The 24875-nt window shown below is 46.1% G+C and overlaps 1 protein-coding gene across 5 annotated transcripts; it reads left to right on the top strand.

Moving 5' to 3' along the window:
* Positions 1–507: 507 nt before the first annotated feature.
* Positions 508–23861, top strand: Lman2l (lectin, mannose binding 2 like). Of its 5 annotated transcripts, XM_036167729.1 has the most exons (9): positions 508–709; positions 1950–2068; positions 5510–5627; positions 6452–6534; positions 15575–15607; positions 16627–16788; positions 16873–16987; positions 22066–22185; positions 22514–23861. In XM_036167729.1, exons 1-9 carry the CDS (start codon positions 526–528, stop codon positions 22654–22656), a joined length of 1077 nt encoding a protein of 358 aa, XP_036023622.1. In that variant the 5' UTR covers positions 508–525; the 3' UTR covers positions 22657–23861. The 5 variants fall into 5 exon arrangements, with proteins under 5 accessions (XP_036023622.1, XP_036023623.1, XP_036023624.1 ...); XM_036167730.1 differs by lacking the exon at positions 15575–15607; XM_036167731.1 differs by lacking the exons at positions 5510–5627; positions 6452–6534 and having other exon boundaries at positions 518–709.
* The last annotated feature ends 1014 nt before the right edge of the window (positions 23862–24875 follow it).

Below are 24875 nucleotides of genomic sequence, written 5' to 3'. Positions count from 1 at the left end.
TAGGTTGCGCTCTAACTCACTAGGTTGGCTTTGAACTCCCCATCTTCCTGCCTCAGTCTCCAGAGTGTGGGGATTTCCAACACTCCCCGACATTCTAGGCCAGATCCTTTACCAACGGATTTGTCTATTGCTGTTTTCATTTGTAAGTCTTCCTGACTGACAGCTTGGTGGTCAGGTAAATACAAATGGCGGTGACGATAGAACATTTGCTTGGGATCGGAAAAAAAAAATGTTTTATCGCTTTAAATTTACTACAGAATGCAGAAACTAAGAACCACTATGTTACCAGCAGGCCTGGTGAAGCCTAGGACAAAAGAAAAAAAAAAAAAAAAAAGTCTGGCTATTCGGCAACGCCCCTTGCCTGGGTTGGCAAGGCAACTGCTACTAGACAGCCAATCGGTGAGATACTCACCTGCGGGGGCGGGGACTCCCCAGGAGCCAATGGGAGGTCGGGCCGATGGTTCTGCAGGCCAATGGGTTGGGCAACGGGGCGGGCTTTTTGATGAAGGGCCGGCGGTGGGAAAGATGGCGGCGGTTGTGAGACCCTCCTGGTGGCCGCGGTGGCGGCTGCGCGCGTGGGCTCGGGACGGGGTCCGGCTATGGCTCCTTCTCCTTTTGTTGGGGTCTGTGCAGGGGCCGTGGCACGTCAGGGCGGGCCAAGCGGTGGAGTACTTGAAACGGGAGCACTCGCTGTCGAAGCCCTACCAGGGTGAGGCGCCCGGGGCGAGGGGGTCGCGCAGGGGAGGGCGGGCATGGGGACACTGAGCTCGGGGAGAGACGCTGTCACGGGCGGGAGGGGGCGCCCCCGAGGATCCCCGCCCCTTCGATGAGCCACAGGTCCCAAGGACAGGGTCCGCCCCCACCCCCGTCCCTTCCCGAGCGCTGGAAGTTGCTAGTAGGTCTAGGCAGAGCTCTCAGATGTCGCCAGTGTCGGGCTCAGAGGAAGGAGTTTGGATTTGGACAGAAGTATGAGAAGGAGAGAGAATAAGCAGGGATGATTGAGGACCGTTAGCCATGGGCCAGTGTCGGGATGGAGAGGTGGCTGCCTTGGAAATAAAGCAGGAGAAAGAACCGGGTGGAACTTGATCGGAGTAAGAAAGGAGAAACAAAGTCTGTTTGCTGTTGAGAACACCTGCTCCTTCCCAGGCCGCGAGCTCTGATGATGAAAGAGAGGCTGGTTAGCTTTGCTCTCTTTAGGGATTTCTAGGTCTCCAAGCACAGCTCAATGCCAGAAAATTGACACAGGTGTCTACAAAGAGGAGAAATTAGTGCAGAGAGCTTAATACGAGTTTGTTTTCCCCACAGAGCTGCGGATAGAGGGTGCAGAAAACAAGGTTCAAACCGCAGAAAGCTGCACGCTATTGCTAAGATTTCATTTATTTAGCAGGTGTACCGAGTACCTCCTTAGCGTTGGTCCCTGCTGATACTATGGGTTAGACTGGGTTTCACCCTGGAGATACTTATAGTCCGAGAGACTGGGGAAGAATCAGCTTCACATTTGAGAGACCGATTGTAAATGAAGAATATGATTGAGCCCACAGCGTGTGAGGGTCAGTCTGTTTATAAATGAGAAAATTCTTGCTGAGGTTCACCCACACATAAAATGGGGAAGACTGGATCTGAATTATGGTTACTGTGCCATGCATAAATGACAGCTCAGAGGTGCGTTGGGTTCACCTGAAGGACTTAGCTAAAGGAAGCTTGGTGTGATGGCAAGCCCCTATGGTCCCAGTAGTTCAGGCAGCCGAGGCAGAAGGATTGCATAAGTATAGGAATTTGAGATCAGCCTGGGTAACATATTAAGATCCTATTTAAAAAAAAAAAAAAAAAAAGGTTTATTTATTAATACTGAAAAAAAAAAGAGATAATGGCTGCAACTTTGGTAGGATCTGTGGTGGCTCTGAGAACTAATTGATGAAGAATATGAGCTGGTGTATTCCCTCCCATAGGTGTGGGAACGAGCAGTTCTTCGCTGTGGAACCTGATGGGCAATGCCATGGTGATGACCCAGTATATCCGACTCACTCCAGATATGCAAAGTAAACAGGGTGCCTTGTGGAATCGGGTGGTAAGAGGCTTCCTGTGTTAGGACCCTAAATGTCCTAAAAAAGCTCAGAAATGACTTTGAGTTTACTTTTTACCATCTTTTCCAAGTGTTCCATCTTCTAAAGATAATAAAAGTCTTTAGAGGGCTGAAGAGATGGCTCAGTGGTTGAGAGTACTGTCTGCTCTTCCAGAGGACTCAGGTTCAGTTCCCCACATCCACAGCTTATTTACAAAACCAGTTCCAGGGCATCTGACACCCTCATGCAGACATACATGCAGGCAGAACACCGATGCACATAAAGTAAAAATAAATCATTAAAAAAAGTGAAAGTCTTTAGTTCAGATGAACTTCATAAAAAAGAAATCGGATATTTCTCTGTTGCCCTGTTGTTAGAGCAAATAATTCATTTTTTCATTAGCCTGACATACCACGTTTTGGGGTTTAATAGCTTAAATCTTAATTACTTTGTAAAACAGAAAACTATTGTTTTGGTTGTGCTCTTTTTGTTGTTTGCTTCTTGTCATGTAACCCAAGCTGTCCTTGAACTTGGTAATAGCCTAGGCTGGCCTCAAACCTGTGGTCCTTCTGATTCAACCTCTCTGCCCTGGATATGGTATTATGCACTTGTAGTTACTTGGGGGGCTAAGGTAGGGGAGTTAGTTAAGCCTAGAAATTCAGTCTCAGCCTGGGCAGCATCGTGGGACACTACCACTAAATAAATAAATGTTAAGAAGTACTAAGAAGTACATATATCCCTGCCTTTAATCCCAGTACTCAGGAGGCAGAGCTAGGCGGATCTCTCTGACTTTGAGGCCAGCCTGGTCTCATCGAGATTCAGGACAGGCACCAAAACTACAGAGAAACCGTGTCTCAAAAAACCAAAAAAAGAAATACATCTATCCCAGACTTCATCCTAGTAGCCTTCCCCTGTTTCAGTCAAGAGTTTAAGTTTCTATTTCAGTGTGACGATCACTTTGAGCTATTCTAGTCATTGTGTTTGTCCTCTGGACCCTTTCTAGTTGTCTTCCTTGAGGTATGATGGCAAGAAGTGAGCACCTGGCATGGCTGGCTGCACTGTGATTTTGTGCAAGTGTAAGATGATCTTTTTCCTTTTCCCAGATCCTTCCTAAACATTCACAACTCTGTTACTTTTAGGGATGACCTTGGCATCCATTGGTATTTTCTCTTGGGCTCCTGTAAATGAGAGCAAGGAAATCTTACACTCCCATGGTTTTTCTCATTAGCTGTAGATGCGGTGAATGGGTCTCATAAAAGAGGACTTTCTTTTCCCTGTTCATTTTTCTCTAAGAGTTCTAAAGGAGCAGAGGGCTAAGAGCACTTGTTCTGTGAGCCATCTGCACAGGCTGGCCCCGTAACCTAGATTGTAGTGCTGAGCTCAATATGGGGCATGGCAGAAGATGCTAGAATCAGTTGACTGACTTGGATCCTAAATCCAATTTGGTTACCCAGCCACCATGAGCCATGATCCCTAGGCAGGTCGCTTAGCCTCTCAGTTTTTTGTTTTGTTTTTATTTGAGACAGCGTTTCTCTGTGTAGCTTTGGAGCCTGTCCTGGACTAGCTCTGTAGCCCAGGCTGGCCTCGAACTCACAGAGATCCGCCTGCCTCTGCCTCCCGAGTGCTCAGTTTTCTATGCCTTCACCTGTTAAACTGACTTCATAATACTGTTTGAGTTGCCCGTCTGAGTTGTCAGGCAGTGGGCACGAAAAGACTTTGTGCAAAGTCTGCTGCAGGAGTAACAGAAATATGTGCTATTATTAGACCTGCTCTCAGCTGCATTGATGTACTAGGATTAATGCCTTAATCTATAAGATTCTCTGATGCCTATATTCTCAACAGAATGAAACCAAGGAATTACTTTTGAGCTATTTGAGTAGGATACATAGTTTGTGCAAGTGGTTCTCAAATTTGCCTGTCCACTGGAGTTTATGCCTGGATCCCATCCCAGATTTAATTGGAATAGGTTGCAATTTGGTCATGGGGTCTCCCCCTCCCCCAAGGTTTCTCTGTATAGCACTTGCTGTCCTGGAAATCGATGCAGACCAGGCTGGCCTAGAACTCAGAGATCCTCCTGCCTCTGCCTTCCGAGTGTTGGAATTAAAGGCGTGAGCCACCACTACTAGCTAGGTCATTGGAGTTTCCAAACATGCAGCAAAGTTTCAGAACCACTGTTAAACACCACCCTGAGCAAAACTATATAGCATTGTGATACCCAAGGCCAAGGATTAGTGACAAGTACCTCCTGACTCCATTCTCTGCCTTGCCTTCTTCCAGGACTGTCGTACCACCTCTGGCTGCAGGACAGCTTTCCGCTGCTGAGTCTTTCTTGCCCTGAAAGAAAGCTAAATGAGACAGCAGAGAGATAACCCAAAATGAAAAGACAGAATGGGGCAGACTATTGGAGATATCAGGGCTCCCTGCTGTGAAAAAGTGTCCAACCTCTTTTCATTTTGACTCTGTATTCCTAATGCTAATTCTTTTGGATGATGTCCCAGGAATTAAAAACAAACAAAAAACGGAAAATGATCAAGCAATGTGTTGCTCAAGGCCCAGAACAGGCTTTTGGAAGCCTTTGGCTGAGCCTGGCCAAACCGGGCTGAACCCTTCCCTTCTTTCTTCACAGCAGATTTTATTAGAGCCTCCCCCAACCAAATACTGTGCTCACTGTGCTCCTCCTGGAAAGAAAACACTGACTGTGCTGAACACTTAGTCAGCCACTCACCGCTTCTCTGTTTTTATAAGGATTTGATACACAATTCCAAAACTGGACGAAAGTCTGAGTGACACCCATCTCCTTAGTGTTCCCCACCCCCAAGAGGCTGTCCCAGTGGAAGGGGGTGGCATTTGCCTCTGGCACACTTATGCTTCCTGGCCATGGGCACAAAAGTTTTGGGGATTGTAGCTTACTATTTGTTCTCTTGGGAACTCAGGCTTACCCCTCAGCTTGGCCAAATGCCAGCTTTAGCTAATTAGAGTTCTTCATAGCATCTGCTAATTACCCCTGGAAACCTCTTAGCTTTTCTTACCCTTTTTTTTAATGAATGAGGCTTTGACCTTTCTTTGAATCCCAGCTTTTTAGAGTCCTTCTGTCAGAGGAATAAGCTTCAGTTGCAAATAAGTATTAAGTCAACCCTCTTTACCCAGTCGGCTGAGATGTGCTGCTGGGTAGATGTCGATCATGGGAGACTAACATGCCTTTTCCAGCTTGCATGTACTATCCTGTTTCTGCTGGACGATGTGAGGATAATCAGGTGGTTTACCTTAAACAGCTGAATGGCTCACTCTGTTTAGTTTTATGGCAGGAGCACTTCCAAAATCTAGATATCATTTTAACTTTAGCCTTGTTACCAAAGCCACTTTTCCAAGTCTGTGGATTGCTGTTGAGGGCTAATGGGTTTCAAATTTCACGCTCCTCCTTTATACATCTGTCTTCTTCATGTTAGCCATGTTTCCTGAAAGACTGGGAACTGCAGGTGCACTTCAAGATCCATGGACAAGGGAAGAAGAATCTGCATGGAGATGGCTTGGCAATCTGGTACACAAAGGATCGGATGCAGCCAGGTATTAGGGACCCTGGGTTGCTCCTGCATGGGTGTGTCAGGCCTGTTTATTCCTGTGCCCTCTTTTTGAGAAGGGCCCTTCAAGTTTTCTCTCTCTTTTCATGTCTATAAATGAACATTAGCCCATTGAGTCTCTAAAATGGGGTTTTAAATCCTAAGCAGTCTGAACTTGGCTCATCCTGCACTGATTTCTTGCTTGTTGGTTTCTTCTGTGTTTCCCTGTGAAGCCTAGCCATTGGCTGGCTGAATGCACTGGCTCTCGTGAACACTGGAGGCCAGTGAGCCAGTTTCTTCTGGACATCCACACTCAACAATCTCAGCACTTGAGTTAAGAGAAGAATTTGTTTTCCTTGCTATTGTTGGAGTCAGTGCTCCAAGTGGATGGCAGGCTAAACCTGATTTGACCTGATCTCTTGCAGCAAGAAATAGAACTTGGGAATTCAGTTCTCTCTTGGGGGCATAATCTTCACCGAGTGTTTGTGAAGCAGAATTCTGTAGGTAGGAGTGTCTTAGCAACCAGTTTGGATCAGGGAGCTACTATAGTACCAAACAAGGTTGCAGTGGCTTTCCCTCTTTTCCTGCCTTCAGCAACAGCCAACTTGAGCTGTTTAGTGGGCCCAGCTATAGGTCATGCACTTTGCTGAGGGCGTGTGTGTGTGTGTGTGTGTGTGTGTGTGTGTGTGTATGCGTGTGTATGCACGTGCGCTCATCATAGGAAATGCTTGGGTCATTTGAATATCACCGTTTCCTCTGTCATATAAGATATCAGCCCTTTGTCAACTCCTGGCTTTATGTCATTGTTCATCATCTCTTCTCTCTCTCTAGGGCCTGTGTTTGGAAACATGGACAAATTTGTGGGGCTGGGAGTGTTTGTAGACACCTACCCCAATGAGGAGAAGCAGCAAGAGGTAATGGCGGAGTGTCAGAGTTTAGGGCAGCCACACTGATCTATCTCACAGTTCTTTCCCTCAGGGACAGTGTGCAGGAAGAGACGGGAGAGACAGTGAGGCCCCATCTGTTGACCTTCCAAAGTTAATGTCCTTGGCATTTTTGTTGTCGTTGTTTTCCTGGAGAGGACTCTTTGTGACCCCAGCAGTCCTTCAGGAATAATGTCACACTGGGTGCTTTTTCTCTAGTGCCTGCAATGTTCTCACTCAGTCCCATAAGGTAGCCACTGGAACTGAGCACATGTGACTGGTGGAGTTGTGGCTCCTAGGTTAGGGCCAGAGCAAGGGGAAAGATGAGTACCTGGGACTTTGACCATTACTGTGTGCTCTCTTTGGCCACTTGCCCTGTCCAGCATCTTTAGCTTTTTTTGAGACAGGTCCTGTCACTTATAAGGAAGGGTGTAAGAAAAAAGAAGTTGGTAAAACCATAGCATTTATTTATAATAATAAGGTCTCACTATGTAGCCCAGGCTGACCTTGAACTAATCATAATCTTCATCCTCAGCCTTCTGAGTCCTGGGATTTATAAATGGGCCCACCACACCTGCCTCAAATCTAACATCCTGTTGGAACCCAATGTCTAGACATCACAGAGCTTATTGACTATCACTGAGGGTTCTTTAGCACTTCCTTAACTGGCACAGGACTATATCCTCTCTCTCCTGTGGCATTGCCATCAGATGGTAGAAAAATGGCAAGTTGTTACTGGGTGCCCTACAGAAGGCAGAGTTGAGAATGGAGATGGCGATCACTTATTTTCCCCCAAGGGTTTATCAGGAAAAGTTTAAAATGTGACCACTATGCATGCCATGCTCAGGTGTAACAGTCAGAATTTCCCATTGTTCACTTTAGAGGAGCTGGAAAGTGAGACCTATGTGAGGTGAGTCACTTTCTACTGTGGGTCAGTTAGAGTTGTGTCTCCATGTTTCCTCTGGGCTCCTCTTCGTTCCAGGCACATCACATCCTTGCTAGATGCCAGGGCCTGGGAGTTCACAAGACCAGAATAGTCTCTGTGCTCTGAAGTGTGGAGATTGGTGGGACTCCGGGGCACTTTGAGAAGATCCAGTAGACTCATCTAATCATGATGTGGCGGTGGTGGCGGCTACAAAGCCCTCCTCCAGGAAATACCATTTACACTGAGGTCTGCAGATGAGGGAAAGCATATATTAAGGCACTCTGAGGGGTATAAGAAGGACAGGGGATATAAGGAAATACAGAGCATCAAATAGAGGCTAGAAAGAAAGCTGCCAGCAGCCTTGTTATGATGCACATTTTGGGAGCTGCCTTCTTGACTGTTCATTCTCCTCCCTCTTAGGCACATCAGCCACGCTGAGACTGTGTGCCCAAGTGGTTGGTCAGCATTGAAACACTCACAGTGTGATTCCTCTTTAGCAATGGATAAGCATAGAGAAGCTGTCTTGGTCAGGGCAGCAGCTGTTGTAGGCTCTGCCCATTCTCAGGCTTTCCTTCGTTCTGACGCTTTCCTCACCCGTCCGTCCATTGTCTTCTCGCCCATGGAGTTCTTTCTTGGGAGAAGAGACATTAGGTAATTTCAATGTGTGGTTTCGGTTCTTTGAGCTTCTATTCAGTCCAGAGAATGTAGAAAATTGTCTTCTTTTCCATGTCTCAGAGGCTAAAATCAAATATGTTTTGTCAGTGGTGTGGTTTACTCTTATGTGCAAGAGTGCCAGGCATTGTTCCACATGCATTATTTCCTTGTAGCGACTCTTTGTTACAGCTGTTACCATCTCTGCTTTGTGGGTAAGACTGAAGTGCGGAAGAAAGTCGGTAAAGCTTGTTGGTGTCATAGATCTGACTCCAAGAACTCCACTTCCATTGTTTTGGCTTCTTAGGTATGGTAAGAAAAGCAGAAATGACAAAAGAAGCCCAGGCAATCTGGGCTCCATCCAAAGTAGTGACTTGGGACTGGAGAGATGGCTCAGCTGTTAAGAGCAGCAGGTCCTCCTGCAAAGGGCCTGGGTTCACCTCCCGGTACCACACGGTGGCTCACAGCCATCTATAAATAACTCTAGTTATGTGGATCCCATGCCCACTTCTGACCTCTGCTGGCATGCATATGGTGCACAGACAGGCATGCAGGAAAGACACTCAGACACATAAAATAAATCTAAAATTAAAAATTTTTTGTTTGTTTGTTTGTTTTCAAGACAGGGTAGCTTTGGTGCCTGCCCTGGATCTTGCTCTGTAGACCAGGCTGGCCTCAAACTCATAGAGATCTGCCTGCCTCTGCTGGGATTAAAGGCGTGTGCCACTTCCACCTGGCCTAAGATTAATTTTGTGAGGTAGTGATCTATGTGCTTCACAGCACACGATCAGGAGGAGGGCTGGTGTCAGAGCGCAGGAGAGGATTGTCTCATGTACAAGGCCCTGGATGCCCCCACTGAGAGCACCCCAAGAAAGTGAGATCACCTGTCAGGTGGGGGAAATGCATGCCAACTGTACTAACCCATTTCTAGAACATACAGAGAATTATATAAATAACTTGTAACTTAAAAACAAGCCAATACAATAATAGGCCAAGGGTCTGAATAGATATTTACCTGAAGGAGATAAATAAATGGCCACTAAACATGAAAAGATGTTCTACGCCATTAACTTTTGGAGACACAGATGAAAACCTCAGCCATTAGAATGCAGGTGAGGAGGTATACATGTTGAAAGGATGTGATGTCATTTGGAGCCCGTGCATGCTGCTTGTGGACGTGTACAACGATCTAGTTGGAAAACAGACATTTCTTCAGAGGGCTGAAGATAGAGATTCTCTTATCCCGTGAGATATCCACTTGCATATGTATAGCCAAGAGAAATAAAAGCATCCACGAAAAACCTTGTCCACAGACGTTCATAGCAGCCCAAACAGATACACCTCAGATGTTTATCAGCTGAAATCCTCAGTGAGAACAGAAGTATTGCTGTGGGTTCCAATATGGGTGACTTAGTTACAAGAGAAAAGCCAGTCACAAGAGTCCTGCTTATTGTGTGAGCCCATCCTTATGAACTGTGGTCAGAGCCATAGAGACAAGGTAGATGAGTGGTTGTCAGGGCTGGGGCTCTCAGGTTGGGAGGGGGACAGTGACTACCAGTGGGTACAGAGTTATGGAGTGATAAAGAGGTTCAGAAATTGATAAGCATCACCCTAACTTAACACATACCAAAAACCACTTTGGGTGGATGAGTGGTATATGGATTATATCTCAGTGTTGCTGTAGAAATGGTTGAAAGATGAGCCCCCAGCCTTTTGGCCCCTTTTGGTCTGCAGCCTGTCCACTGATGAACATGTTTCCATGTGACCCTGGATGTTTGTGAGCACTGTGGGGAACTTGGTAGCACCCTTGGAGCACAGATGTCTTCATTCACTTGAAATCAGTCTAGTGTCAAGAGACTTTCTGGAAGACCAGAAGTACAGCTGTTGGCAGGCTTGGCCCTCATTCTGGTCTGTGACAGGCTTGAGCCTCACCCATGGGAGTTAGAAGCAGCTGGCTGGGCGGTGAAATGAACAGCTCTCCAGGCTGTCCCGACTAAGCTAGCTTAGAAGTGTGTTTGAGGCACTTCCCATATAACTATAGAACTGTGTGTATGTATGTATGTATGTATGTATGTATGTATGTATATATATATATATAATTTGTTTTTCCTCCTTTTAACTGGAAGAAAATTGACATCAATGTCTTAAAGACACGTTCTAAGTACCTAACACTGCTCCCCCCCCCCACACACACACACACATACAACACAGGCATACAAACACATGTATGTACACCTTGTGTTCCTTTAGTCCTTTTCTTGATAATGAAACTAGTCCTATTTGGTCTTTTTTACTTTTGGCCCAGGAAATCTTTTTCTTTCTCTCTTTCTCTCTTTCTTTCTTTCTTTTAAAATTTTTTTCTTTCTGTTTTTTGAGACAGTGTTTCTCTGTGTAGCCCTGGTTGTCCTGGAACTCACTCTGTAGACCAGGCTGGCCTCAGTCTCAGAGATCCACCTGCCTCTGCCTCCCAAGTACTGGGATTAAAGGCATGCGCCAGCAACATCCAGAGTTTTCTTGTTATAAAACTTAGCTGTGACTCCATTTTTTTTTTTTTTTTTTTTTTTTTTTTTAAGTTTCCTAGCTCATGATGATGTTCAAGTATGTAAGTGTCATTTAGGGGACCTGAAAGTACCACTTTTCTCATATTCTTTGAGGAGCTGAGAAGTGGAGATGAGAGTCACTGAGTTAGTGGGAAGTTAATGGGGGTTTGGGGCTGATGGAGTCATGTGGTGAGACTTTGCCTGATTGTTGCTGCTCTGAGTGTCATGGGCACTGCTCAGGTTCTCCATGTTCCTTATGTGTGGGTTCCTGCTAAAGAGAACTGCAGTGTCAGGTTTGGAAAGGGATAGGTGCAGCTAGAAGTGGCATTGAAGTGTCTTCCCCCATTGAGCCATCTTGCTGCCTCTCTTTTTTTTAATACACAGGGTCTTACTTTGTATCTCTGCGTGGCTTTGAATTGCAGCAGTCCTCCTGCCTCTCCCTCCTGAATATTGGCTGAGAGAGACTTCTTTTAAAAATATTGATGGATAGATTAGTATTGCAGTGTGATTGAGTTGGGGCTCTGGGATCCGAATTACTTGGTTTCAGACCTTAAGGGCATTACTGAATACCACTGTTCTCTTGGATGAGAATTCTTATCTGTGAAACGAGGATACTGTGGATCACAGAGATGGCTCAGCTGTTAATGGTGCTTGTCGCCAAGCGAGTTTGACCTCCAGGACCCACATGTAAAAGGAGAGAACCAGCTCCCTCAAGTTGTCCTTGGACCTCAAAGTGCACCACATCACACAGGTGGTCCCTTTCCTTGAGAAATAAATCAATTTTAAAAATGAGGATCCCAGTACTGGCTCCTAGGATTGAGAATTAAGTGAAAGCATGTGAATCATCACTGAACAGAGTGTCCTGAAGACTCGGTCCTCAGTAAATGCTGCTGTTTCTCATCCACTAACTGGATCATCGGGAACATTTGGCAGACGTCTTGGCAGAGGCTGCTGTGGCCGCCTTCTCTTGTCCTTCCTTTCCCCACCTTGTCTTCACAGCTCAGCTGTGGAGTGTCAGGAACATAGTAACAGTTGGTGGCAGGCTTAGGTTGGCAAGTGGTGCCCTCAAAGTGCCCCTTGTGCTAGTTGGTGAGCTTGGATGCTGTGATCAGAGGTTTCCCTGTTCAAAATTCTCAACAGAGAAGTGAATTCCTGTGTGCTAAGTATTGGAGTGTGTTTTAGGAAGTAATATAGTTCTTTGTTTTTTGGTGTTAAAATATGCATTTTTGTAAAATGGTATTATAGATGACTTTTATTTATTTATTATTTTGGTTTTTCAAGACAGGGTTTCTCTGTGTAGCTTTGTGCCTTTTCCTGGAACTCACTTGGTAGCCCAGGCTGGCCTTGAACTCTCAGAGATCTGCCTGGCTCTGCCTCCCAAGTGCTGGGGTTAAAGGCGTGCGCCACCACTGCCCAGCTGACTTAATTTTTAAAAAAAGGAAAAGAAACTGAGCCAAATGTTTCTGGACATTTTGGTGGTCTGTGCCAGCCAAGGAAATTACTCCCCTCAATCATGAATGTTTGGCTTTGAATAATATCTAATCTAAAAATTCATTAATTTAGCTATTAAGTGACTGGAATTTTATTGACTTCCTCCTGAATGCCAGGCATTATGTCAAGCGGTCCACCCACCTCATCTTCTTCCCATAGTTAGTCCTGTGAGCTATACCCACCATTCTCGCTGATTCCAAGAAGTGTAGTGATGTGAGGGTCGCATAGCTCACCCAAAGGTGTGCAGCTATAAGCAGTGTAAGATGGTTAGGAGAGGTCCTCTGTACTCTTTTGTGTTAGGTGATTAACCTATGGGCTTTGGGCTGTAGAATTTTAGCATCGAATCCAGAAGTCCAAAGGTTCATGTGTATCCTTTGGTAGGGAGAAACAGGGTCTCATGTATTTGATGCTGGCCTGGAGTTTGCTGTGTAACCAAGGATGACTGTGGACTTACAGGCATGTACCACCATACCTAGTTTTATGTGGTACCCAAGGCCTTGTCCAGTCTACCTAGATCTAAGCTACATGCCAGCTTTTTTTTTTTTTTTTTTTTTTTTTTTTTTTTTACAAAGCGAAAGAAGCTGATTTATTAAGAAAAGTGAGGGACTGGAGAGATGGCTCAACAGTTAAAAGCACTGACCGCTCTTCCAGAGGACCCAGGTTCAAATCCCAGCACCCACATGGTGGTTCAAAACTGTCTATAACTCCAGTTCCAGGGCTTCTGACACCCTCACACAGACATACATGCAGGCAAAACACCAGTGACCAGAAAAGAAAAGTGAGAAAACCCCAGAGAGTGGGAGGGTCCAAGGATGAGTGATGAGTATCTTTTTAGTCAGAGAATACTGTAAAATTAGCTGCTGGTGGTGGCTTGCACCTTTAAACCAAACTCTCTGCAGGCAGGCGAATCTCTGAGTTCGAGCCAGCCTGGTCTACAGAAACAAGTTCAGGGTAGCCAGGGCTGTTACACAGAGAAACCTTGTCTCAAAAAAAAAAAAAACCACAACACAATAAAACAAAAATTAGCTAGTAGTAGAGGGTCATTTTAAAAACCATGAGTAGCTCCACAGAACAGAGTTTTGAAACATTTCCTGTGCTATAGACGGTGTTCATTTGGACACAGGTGGACATCACTTGTTTTTGGTGACTCTGAAATTAGGAATGAAACTTCCACCTTGCTTAGATTGGTGTGATTCTTTTCAGTTTGGTTCCAGCCACAGGGCTGTCACTCTGCTGCCATGTGAAATCAGTGGCTATGCAAGAAACACTTTAAAAACTCCTAACTAGGAGCAGAAAATGAACTGGCATTCAGCAGCTTACTGCTGTGTGAGGTTAAGAGTTGAAGGCATAGTGTGAGTTGCTAAAGCAGACAGATGGTAGCTTTGGGGCCATGGGGCTCAGTGCCATCTAGTGCAGTATTTAATTTTGACTGCATGTCATGGTCTTCCTGAGGCCAAGCATGTGGCTCAATTAGAATGTGTCGATCGCATTCAGGAAGTCCTGGATTTGATCCCTTAGCACTGCATTAAACTAGGTGTGGTGGCACATTCTTTATTCCAAGCGTTTGGGAAGTACAGGTAGGAGAGGAGAAACTCAGAGTCATCCTTGGCTATACAGGGAGTTTGATGCCAGCCAGGGCTATGTGAAGCTCTATCTCAAAAAACAGAACCAAGAATGAATCCTTGTGACCCACTCCAGACTGCTGTGACATCCTTTGACTGGGGTTCCCTTAGATGAGTAGAGACAAAAAGCTCCTCCAGGTCGACTTGGGCACAGCTTACCACCTGCCTGTTGTTGGATGATTGGATGTCACACCAGCCTTGGGAAGGGTTGGACACCTTTGGCTAAAGAGTGCTGTCCTAGGCATTCTGCAATTCTAAATTAAACTTGTGATTAGAGGTGATAAATGAAGCAAATCTTGGGGTTATCAGCACACCCCAGGGCATTTTTTAATCCCTTCCTTTCCTTAATTGTTCACTGAAGTTACAAGCTTTCTGAGAATCCCATTTCTGTTAATTACTTAATAACATGCTGGCAATTACCTTGCCTGAAATGAGTTACACAAGAGTAACTTTATGGTGCCTTACCATCCATGGATGGACTACATGCCTCTCGGGTCCTGCGTATGCTCTGCCAGTGGTTCACAACTTCTGGGAAGCTGCTCTGGGGCCTGCTGTGTCCCCTACTCCCCACCCCCCTGCCTCTGGCCAGTACCCTGATCCATGAGGCCTATATGCTGTCGTCTGTGTCTTGTCTTGCACCAGCCTCTTCCTCACTAGGTAGGTTTCAGATATACCTGTCTTCTGTGAGTTCTCAGCACACTGACCTCTTGTTCTCATGCATCAGATCACGGGTTGGATCCCTCTAACCACCCGGGTCCCATCAGAACAGAGTTCCCTTATCCATTATTGCCTTTTTTGTTTGGATTATAGCAGTTATGGTCTGAAATAATTTTATTTATCTACTGGCTCTCTGGCTCTCCCACTCTGGGTTAGCTCTGAGACCAGATACCAGTCCAGCCTAGACCCACTGGACCCCAGTATTTGGAAGAGTACTGGCTCTTACCATAGGTGCTCACTAAGGATGAGAGGAACGGATGCTTTGGGATCCCCTTCCCCCCACCCTCTTATAAACCAGACTGAGCTGAGCCTGTGGGGGTTTCTCTCGATGCTGGCAGTTTAGAGCTCTGGAAATTTGCTGAGGCAAAGCTAAAGTGCCCTCAAGCCCAATGATTTTCTAAATCTTCTGCTGCTGTGCTCCCACAGAGCTTCTTCACCCTGCCCTCATGTTGTAGGTTAGAGTGACAATGGTTATTTGGAAATGTATGTCCATGAGGCTCAATTAGAGAGTAAATGATCCCTTTGGATTAGAGGTAATTTCATGGTCTCATACAGTGGGAATTTTGTCTTCTGGGCAAGAGCTGTATCCTGAGACCCTGAGCAGTACAAGACATCTCAAATTTAGAAGAGTTTAGTCTTTTTTTTTTTTTTTTTTTTTTAAATACACCCCCCACTTCCCACCCCTCACCCCTGCTGTTGCTATAGAAATACTGTGTTCTGGGAGAAATAACCCAGTTGTGTTTGGGCAGTGCTAGATGGTGTGTTTTATAAAGCTGCTAAAAGCCCCAGGTCCTTCCATGGGGTAGAGAGACCTTTGTAGTAGACTCCTTTGAGAATCTGATGATAGTACCAGGCAGCCTCACAAAGGTGCAGACACCTTGCGTGTCCTCTGGCACATACTGTGAGAGCTTCAAGAACTCGCTGAGTACCCTTTGTGGACCCTAAAATCCTGTTTGGGGGTTTAGGGTGGTAATTCATCCACCACAGCAGAGTCACAGCTCTTCCAAGGCTGTCTCTTTCTGACTCAGTCTCCTGTGTTCTGTGTCCTATCTTGTTTCTGTAATAACCCTGCTGGACCCTCTCAGGCCCAGAAGAGGCGCTATTCTCCAGGAGTCCAGGTACCCGGTTCTTGACTCCCCATGGTCATCCCTTATTCTCATGTGTCCCTCTGACATTTCTTGCTGCTTAGAATCCATGTGGCTGTTGTCTCAGGCGTTCCGAGTCTCTGGTCTTGACTGCATTTCCCCTTGCATGTTGACTGGGACAGTGTGGAGCTTGTCTGAGGAGCAGCATGCCCTGTGTTCCCTTCCCTTCCATCACCCTGCCTCTCTGCATTGGCTTGCACTGGGATCATTCTGGAATGGTTAGCTCATCAGTTGTGAGGAAGAATTTACTTCTACAGCTCTGTTGGAGAGAAGGCACCTCTTAAGTAGTGGAAACCTGAGTAGGTAACATGGAAACGTTCAAGTTTTCCTATATGGGGGATGATGCCCTCTTGCTATTGGCATTCTTGGAAGTTATGTGTGAATGGGCTGCAAGTCTTGGCTAAGGAAAGTGGTTGTGGGTAGATAAGCCTGCCCAGAGCCTGTCCCAGCAGTGCTTTGGGGTCCCATTTCACTTGGCATCATGCACTGGTAGGATAACAGTCTGAAAGGAGCTATCCGGACTGGAAAGGTTTCCCTGCCCACTCAAACAGGTATTTTCAGAATGCCTGCTGTGCGCAGAACACTTTGCTTGGGCAGAGGGATGGGCTGAAGTGGAGACCTGGAAGATGATTTTCCTTTTCAAGCAGCAGCTGGGGAGAAAGGTAGTCTGTCTGTTAAAAGGAAACTCCTAGTATGTAAGTACCAAGTGGCGATTGCTGGGAGCAATAGAGTCCAACTCCAGAGTCTTGCAGGGCCACTTCAGGTCTACCCTAGGTCTGGAGCAAGGAGCATTGCTAACATCGTGTGGAGCTCAGTGCTTCCTGGGTCCATGTCCCTTGTGTGATCATCTATATGTGGGTGCTGGGGGGAGGGGTGCTTGAGACGAGGCCGGGTGGTTTGCTCGTCCGAAAGGTGCCAATTTCTTCTCACTAATATGCAGGCATTGCTAAGAGCTCTTCCTCACCATCTGCTTTTCCCTCCCTGTGTCCCAGCGGGTATTCCCCTACATCTCAGCCATGGTGAACAACGGCTCCCTCAGCTATGACCATGAGCGGGATGGGCGGCCCACAGAGCTGGGGGGCTGCACAGCCATTGTCCGAAATCTCCGTTATGACACCTTCCTTGTGATTCGCTATGTCAAGAGGCATCTGACGGTGAGTCCTGTCTTGGAGCAGTTGGTGATATGCACTACCTTTGCTCCTGTGGCCTGTCCCTGATAGATCTTTCCTTTATTCTAGATAATGATGGATATTGATGGCAAACACGAGTGGAGGGACTGCATTGAGATGCCTGGGGTCCGTCTCCCCCGGGGCTATTACTTCGGCACTTCCTCCATCACTGGGGATCTCTCTGGTATTGCACTGTGCTTCCTCTGTTGACCCCTTTTGTCAGTACCCAAGGCTTGGTGAGGCCATCTCTGAAGAGAGCCAGATGAAGGAGCTATGGGAAGCCATGCATGTGGCTTAAGAATGCTGGACATTGCTGTGTAGATCCTGTCAAAGCTCCAGTCCAGGCTCTCTTAGGACAGTTGTATCCAGGAACTAACTCAAGCAGTGTGTGTGCCCTCGTCTAGGCAGCTCTTTGAGCATGTGTGAATGCCTTGCTTCCCTGCCTCTTCTGGCCTTTCCTGTTGTCAGGCTTCTTGCCCCACACTTACCACTGTGCCCGGTTCCCTTTCTCCTCACAGAGCTGTTCCTCGACTCCATCATCCTCTCCTAACCAGCCTCCAATCCTCTTTGTTCAGATTTTGAATGGAGCATGTGTACAGTTTGCTAGCCATCTGCCTGCTCCCGAGCCGGGCTGGGTCCTGCCTCTCTCTGCCTTGCCATCTGTGCTGCTCTTGTACCAGCAGCACCTGCCTCCTTGACGTGCACAGTGCTCTGGTCTTCAGTATTCGCTGACCACTCATCAGCTCATTTCACCAGCACCCTGAAACACTTACCTTCCTTGATTAACATGCCAACACTCTACCTAGTTTTGGCTCAGGCAGCCAATTTAAAAAATCTATAAATTTCTAACCTGTAGAAGTATAGTTTTGTTGTTGTTGGGTTTTTTTTGTTTTTGTTTTTTTTTTTTTTTGGTTTTAGTTGTTTGGTTTGGTTTTAAGACAGTGTAATTTTGTACTCTGGCCCTGGCCTCTACCTTCTACGTGCTGGAATTACAGGCATGCATTACCACACCTAGCAAAGTCTCATTTTTCTTATTCAAGAACTTGTTGAGAAAGTGAAACTATTTCTCAGTTGTCCCAGCCTTTTTAAAAATAATCACACAGAGGCTTAATATTAATTATAACTGCTTATCTATTTGCTCAGGCTTATTATTGACTAGCTCTTCCATTTAAATTAACCCATAATTCTTATCTATGTTTAGACATGTGGCTTGGTACCTTTTTCCAGTTCTGCTTTCACATCTTGCTTCCTCTGTATCTGGCTGGCAACTCCTGACTCAGCCTTCCTCTTCCCAGAATTCTCCTTGTCTGCTTACCTGCCTATACTTCCTGCCTGGCTACTGGCCAATCAGCGTTTTATTTATCAACCAATCAGAGCAATATATATTCACAGCATATAGAACATCTCACAGCACCTCTCCTTTTCTGTCTAATCAAAAAGGAAGGTTTTAACTTTAACATAGTAAAATTACATATAATAAATAGAACAGTTATCAAGCAAGAATTACAGTTATAATATCTAGTCTATTTGTATTTGGCAAAATTAAAGAAAATATTTTACCTATCCTATATTTGTGAGTTTAAAGTTTTATATCTAATTCATCTTTTATCATAACCAAGGAAAATTATAACTATCTAGTCTTCAGCTACATCAAAGACCCCAGAAGGATATAATATTACCTAAGTAAACAGGAAGTTCATTGTAAGCAACTTCCAAAAATCTAGAATGACAGAGACAGCTGATTACCTGGACAGTTACCCAAAGTTCTTTTGTAATGTTGGGGCATCCATCTTCAGCCCATAGTCCTAAAGTCTCTCAGTCACTTTTCTCTGTGCCCTGTAGAATGTCTGGCAGTTTCTTCTGCGAAGCAGGAACCTGAAGGACCATCTTACCTTGCAAAGTTCAATGGTTACCTTCCTATGGGTCCTGCATGTCCATTTGATACAACATTTTGTCATGCAGTCCAGGCAAGAACAGTTTCTTGCCCAAATGGCTATTTTTGTCAAGAAGAAGATAAATTCCATATGGAATGTCTTTGGTGCCCCATCATCTTCCTTGAAGTAATTGGTGCTGCCAGAAGCAGATGTGTCTCATTGTCTAGAAAAGTCTAAGATTTTAAAACATTTTAAATGCCATATTCTGTAGGTCTTTGAAGTGTTTGAAGATTGAATTATATCTATGTATACCTAGAAAACTTAACATGACTATAAGTTTGACTATCATAGAAGACTAATTATTAATCTGTATTTCTTAATAATCCATTACAATTTTTTTCATCTTTCTTTTTTTGTTTGTTTTTTGTTTTTGTTTTTTTGTTTTTTGAGACAGGGTTTCTCTGTAGCTTTGGAGCCTGTCCTGGACTAGCTCTGTAGACCAGGCTGGCCTCGAACTCAGAGATCCACCTGCCTCTGCCTCCCGAGTGCTGGGATTACAGGAGTGCGCCACCACCACCTGGCTTCATCTTTCTTTCTTAAGAAATTTTCTACTTACTCTACATACCATCCACAGATTCCCCCCTCCTCCCTCCTCCCACCTTAGCCACCTCAGATCCCTATATCTCTCAAATCAAGGTCTCCCATGGGGAGTCAGCAGAGCCCAGCACACTGAGCCTAGGCAGGTCCAAACCCCTCCCCACTGCACCAGGGCTGTGCAAGGCATCACACCACAGTCACTGGGCTCGCAAAAGCTTGTCCATGTATCAGGGACGGATTCTATTACAATTTAAATGAGCTGCATAAACATAGTATACCTTAAATGAGAGTAGAAATATACATACAGTATAATAAAATTAACTTTAAATTTATGTCAATAAACTAAAATTTATACCAATGTAAAACATTTTTAAAAAGTTGCTCTTTAAAAATAGGTTCAACAATTAACCCTTTTATCCTATCATATCTATATCCTATATTTTTATATCAGATGTCCATACACTGTAGAGAGCATTGCCCTGGCTTTATTTTGATGGAAGGAAGGACAGAGACGGGCAAAGGAAAGGAAAAAGGAGGAAGCCAAGGCAGGACGTTCTCTGAGTTTAAGGCCAGCATGGTCTACATAGCGAGTTCCAAGGCAGTTAGGGCTATATAGTGAGACCCTGTCTCAAAAAAAAACCAAACAAACAAAAACAAAAAGAAGAAAGATGAGCTGGACTATATAGCAGTTCCAGGCCACTTTGAGCTACATAATGAAACCCTGCCCCAAAAAAGAAAGGAAAGGAAAAGAGGAAATATCCATTTTCTGTGTAGCTTCTTTTGACATTTTGTTTTGTGAGAGGGTCTATGTAGCCCAGGCTAGCCCAGAACTTGCTATGTAGCCCAGACTTGCCTTGAACTCAGGGTCTTTCTGCCTCAGCTTCTTGAGTGCTGAGATTGCATATGTGCATCATACCTGGCCTGCCATGGCTTTTTATCTTCTTGTAGCAGATCAAGGAGCTGTGGGTGTGTCCACAGTAACGATCAGTAATCCAGGTTAGGCTCACAGGAAATCAGTACTAAATATCAACCCCCCCCCCCAAAGGGAGCTTCCTCCAGAATTAGTTGACAACAGATCTGAGACAAGAAATGTTACAAGCCTAGAACTGAGAACAGCCAGAAGGCCATATGTAATGGCATGCACATTTAGTTCCAGCACTTAGGAGACAGGGGTGGGTAGATTCCTGTGAGTTCCAGGATAGCCAGGGCTACAGAGAGAGACCCTGTCTTAACCAACCAATCAAAAAAACTTTTAAAAAGCCCCCAAACCAACTTAACAACAACAACAACAAAAAGTTAGAAGTCAAGTATAGTGGCTCACATCTATAATTCCATCATTAAGAAGGCTGAGATGAGAAAGTCACAGGTTTGAGGCCAGCAGCTTGGGCTACATAGTAAAGACCCTGTCTCCTAAAACCAAACAAAGGAGAGAAGTAGGACCTGGTGTGGCATCAGACACCTGTAATCCCAGTTCCAGGAGACTGAAGCAGGAGGCCCATCCATCAAGACCAGCCTGTGCTGCACTGTAAAACTATCTTACACTAGTACTTACGCACAAGAGAGACCTAGTCTCTAGTTTCTTGATCCCTTTGTAGTAGCATTAGGGAGATCAAGGCCAGAATTCCAAACAGCCACAAAGAAACAGAGTTTGGGGGAGCAGCATCTTCCATGTAAGTAATGTTGCCCTGACCAAGGCCCATTAAACAGATGGTGGGAGGCCATTTCTCCTCTCTGCCTATGTGCATGTGTGTGCTTGCTTATACTCCACCAAGAGGAAGCTGTGGTGCTGCTTGCTCTGTCTCCTCTTAATGCATGATAGAGGATTTAGTTATCTTCAGTGCTTTTTTTTTTGGTTTTTCAAGACAGGGTTTCCCTGTGTAGCTTTGTGCCTTTTCCTGGAGCTCACTTCGTAGCCCAGGCTGGCCTCGAACACACAGAGATCCGCCTGGCTCTGCCTCCCGAGTGCTGGGGTTAAAGGCGTGCGCCACTACCGCCCAGCATCTTCAGTGCTTTTTAAGGTTTTAAATTTTAGTGTGTGTGTGTGTGTGCAGGTGCCTGTTCAAGCCAGAAGAGGGCATCAGGTCCCCTGGAGCTTGACCAGACTGGCCTCGAACTCACAGAGATCCGCCTGCCTCTGCCTCCCAAGTGCTGGGATTAAAGGCATGTGCCATCACTGCCTGGCAAGAAGTCTGGTTTTTGTTGGGTTTTACAGTTGTTGCTTTTGAGAGAGTCTCACTGTGTAGCCCCCACTGGCCTAAGTCTCAGATATGTAGACCAAGTTAGCCTTGAATTTGCATCAGTTCTCCTGACTCTGCCTCTCAGGTGCTAGAATTAAGGCATGAGCCATCACACTTGGCTTTTTCTTTTTTAATTAAGTGATGGTGTCACAGGTGTGCACCATCACGGGGCTCACATGACACTTTGATCCGTCTGTGTCATTGTCCTTCATACCCACTGCCCCAGCACTGGCTTCGTGCCCTCCTGCTAGTTTTCCCCTCTAGATCGCCCCCTTTTGCATTTGTGTTCTGTATCTGAATCTAGATCACTGGGTTTGGTCCTCAGCTCTGGGAAAAAAAAAAAAAAGAAATCTAGATTGCCTATAGGAGAGAAAACTGCTGTATTTGCCTCATTTCCACCGCCCTCCTCCTGTTAACAGTTCTCTTTCTACTGGAGATTTCAAGGTGGCTTCAGGTCACTGCCATCAGTGGAGCAGGGGCTTGAGCCCTGATTCCTAACTCCAAAAGCCCTCTTGTTGAGGCAGCTGGAGTAATCCTCGGACTCTCTCCTCTAGATAACCATGACGTCATTTCGCTGAAGTTGTTTGAGCTGACTGGGGTGAGGACCCCAGAAGAAGAGAAGATGCATCGAGATGCATTCCTGCCCTCAGTGGACAATCTGAAGCTGCCTGAGAGTGAGTGCGGGGTCCTGGGAAATGGCCCATGGTCAGGGAGGAGGCTGCCGTGCCCATGGAGTCTGGGGTGACTGGCCTCGACAGCTGTCAGGTTGGTCTCTCTGTGCTCCTCTGAGGCACATGGAATGCCTGCACTACCTTCCCACCTGTCCTGTAACAGGCAGGCAGTAGCATGTGGGCTGCTTCATTTTTAAATTGAACCATCTGGAAAGGGGGAGTCAGGGCTCTGGCTCCCCAGCAGTGGGTGTCAGAAACTGGGGACTGGACAATCTGTTGATCCATTGTAGGATGGGCTCCATATCTCTGACCTTTTTTTCTTCTTCCTCAGTGACCGTACCACCAGCACCCCTGAGTGGCCTGGCCCTCTTTCTTATCGTCTTTTTCTCCCTGGTGTTTTCTGTGTTTGCCATTGTTATTGGTATCATACTCTACAACAAATGGCAGGACCAGAGTCGAAAACGCTTCTACTGAGCCTGCTGCCATCCGTCCCTCGGTGATGTTTACCCATGAGGTGTGGATCTGAGCCCGGGAAGTCTGCCTAAGTCACCAGCTGCTCAGGGACTGTGCTCTGTCACTGGGACTTTGAATGCAGTGACCTGCATTCTCATGGTCATCCACGGGAACATCTCACTGGCCCAAGACGCCACCCACAGGGCCAAGCAGCTGTGATGTGCCTTTCCCTGCAGTCCTTCCACTTCGGAGTGAAGAGACATGGAGAGATAGAGATTGTGATGCCTAAATTACAGAATTGGACAGCTACCACCCCACGCGTGGACTGGATGCAGCAGGCCTTCCACTTCATTTGAAATTCCCCAATAGAAAACCAGAACTCACACAACCAGGAAACCACTTACTAGTTCCTGCTTTCTCTCTCTCCTTGAGGAGCTCCTTGGCGATGTGGATGGAGACTTGTGCGTACCTGCCTCACATGCCTCTGCCTCCCTTCACTCATTGTCCTCCTGTGTGCATCCTCAACTAGGAAAGAAATTTGCTGCTCCCATTAGGTGGCCCTGGGGCTTTCTACGTTAGTTCATTGCTTCAGCCGCTGTTCTGTACTGGGCGGATCTTGTTCCTGTCTGTCCCTGTGCTTTCCTAATCAGAGCTCTTCAGGCTTTTGGATCGTTTGGCTAAAGGTTGTTACAAATCAAGAGAAACCTGGACAACTTCACAGATGCTGAGATTGACTGTGAAATCATCCAGGTCCAGGTGTGCCACAGAAAGCAGTGATAGTTGCATCCGAGCATGCGGAGGTGTTTCTGGACTCACTGGAGCCTGCTTAGCTGCATGTTTTGTTTCTCATGACTCTTGAGATCCTGGTTTGAGTGTTGGAAGTAAAAAGCAGCTTTCTTGTTCCCTGGACTTGGACAGGACATGACCTCGAGAGATTTGGCTTCTTACTGAGAAGAAACAGTTGCTGATCTCATGTAACAAGTCTCTGTGATCGAAAGTCCTTCGTTCTCTGTGTCTGGAGAAGTTCTGATCATTGAGCTGCACAGCTTGAGTGCAGTCCTGTGTGTGCGTCACCCTATTATACTGCCTTAGTCTACAGATGTCACATATCTGCCCTGTGATTAAATTGGTTACAGGCTAGTCTCCCCGGAGAGCCTAGAACTGAGTTCTCTGGGTCTCTGAAGCCCAGGGAAAAATCTTAAAGAGACTGATGGAACCAATCATGAGTCCTGGCTCAGTGGCTTTCTCTGGTGGGCTTAGTGGGGAGGCTGCAGCCTTTTTTCTGAGCTCTTGCCTTGCTCCTCCTGGGTGACTGGGAAAGCCCTCATGCTCACCCCTCAGCCCATTCTTCCCCAGACTAGGAGGAGGGGTCACCCTGGCTGCAGATGGGTGTTCATCTTCTCAGGCCTCTGGCTCTCCCATGTGCTTAATTAAGCAGGATAGTATGGTGCCCTTATGCAGGAGAGTTGAAGGTGGGGTGCAGAGAGCCTCTTCCTGACACCTTCCCACAGTAGCAGAATAGCTTCAGGGGAGCTAGGAGAACTGAAGACAGTGGTAGTTTTTTCTCTTTTGAGCTCAAAAGGAGAGGGGAATGGGTCCATGTAGTAGAGGACCTAAGTGGGCTATTGAGATGATGGTCATAGCAGTGGACCGAGAGGATTTTATCATGGGAAGAGTGAGAGATAGAGTGAGTCAGGTTTGTGGGATTCCTGCTCATGCACATCTTGATACTTTTAAAGAAGGCCAGGAGATAGGATCTGTGGTCCCACATAGCCTGGGAACTAGTCTTTCCCACTGAGAAATGTATAAGAAAACTACCTGTGCCGGGCGGTGGTAGCACACACCTTTAATCCCAGCCCTCGGGAGGCAAAGGCAGGTAGATCTCTGAGTTCAAGGCCAGCCTGGTCTACAGAGTGAGTTCTAGGACAGCTAGCACTATGCAAAGAAACCTTATCTCAGAAAAAAAAAAAAAAAAGAAAGCCACCATTCAGCATCATACATCCTGCCTCAGCTCTTGCTTTTTGTTGTGGAAACCAATGTTTTTCATGCAGTTGAGGCTGTTTTTCTAGGCCATGTAACCCCAGAGTGTGTGCTGGAGGAGGTAGCGCCTGGTCCCTGGTGTGGCTCTTATGCATTCATCCTTGAGTAAAAGCCATGGCCTCAGTATACGACTCACAGTTACCTTTCCCTGGTTTTCTCTGTCAAAGCCTCCGCACATAGAAGAGATCCAGGACTAGACG

This window comes from Onychomys torridus, chromosome 18, assembly GCF_903995425.1.
Source record: "Onychomys torridus chromosome 18, mOncTor1.1, whole genome shotgun sequence".
NCBI classification, from domain to species: domain Eukaryota; kingdom Metazoa; phylum Chordata; class Mammalia; order Rodentia; family Cricetidae; genus Onychomys; species Onychomys torridus.
The sequence above is the reverse complement of the archived record's forward strand: the minus strand, read 5'-3'. Positions and strand labels throughout refer to the sequence as shown.

What these genes read in the sequence shown, in the direction of transcription:
- Lman2l (XM_036167729.1), top strand. Translation starts at nt 526, where the DNA reads ATGGCGGCGGTTGTGAGACCCTCCTGGTGGCCGCGGTGGCGGCTGCGC. An exon ending in GCTGTCGAAGCCCTACCAGG is followed by an intron (nt 710 to 1,949) that starts GTGAGGCGCCCG and finishes TCCCTCCCATAG; the next exon opens with GTGTGGGAACGAGCAGTTCT. An exon ending in CATCACTGGGGATCTCTCTG is followed by an intron (nt 16,988 to 22,065) that starts GTATTGCACTGT and finishes TCTCTCCTCTAG; the next exon opens with ATAACCATGACGTCATTTCG.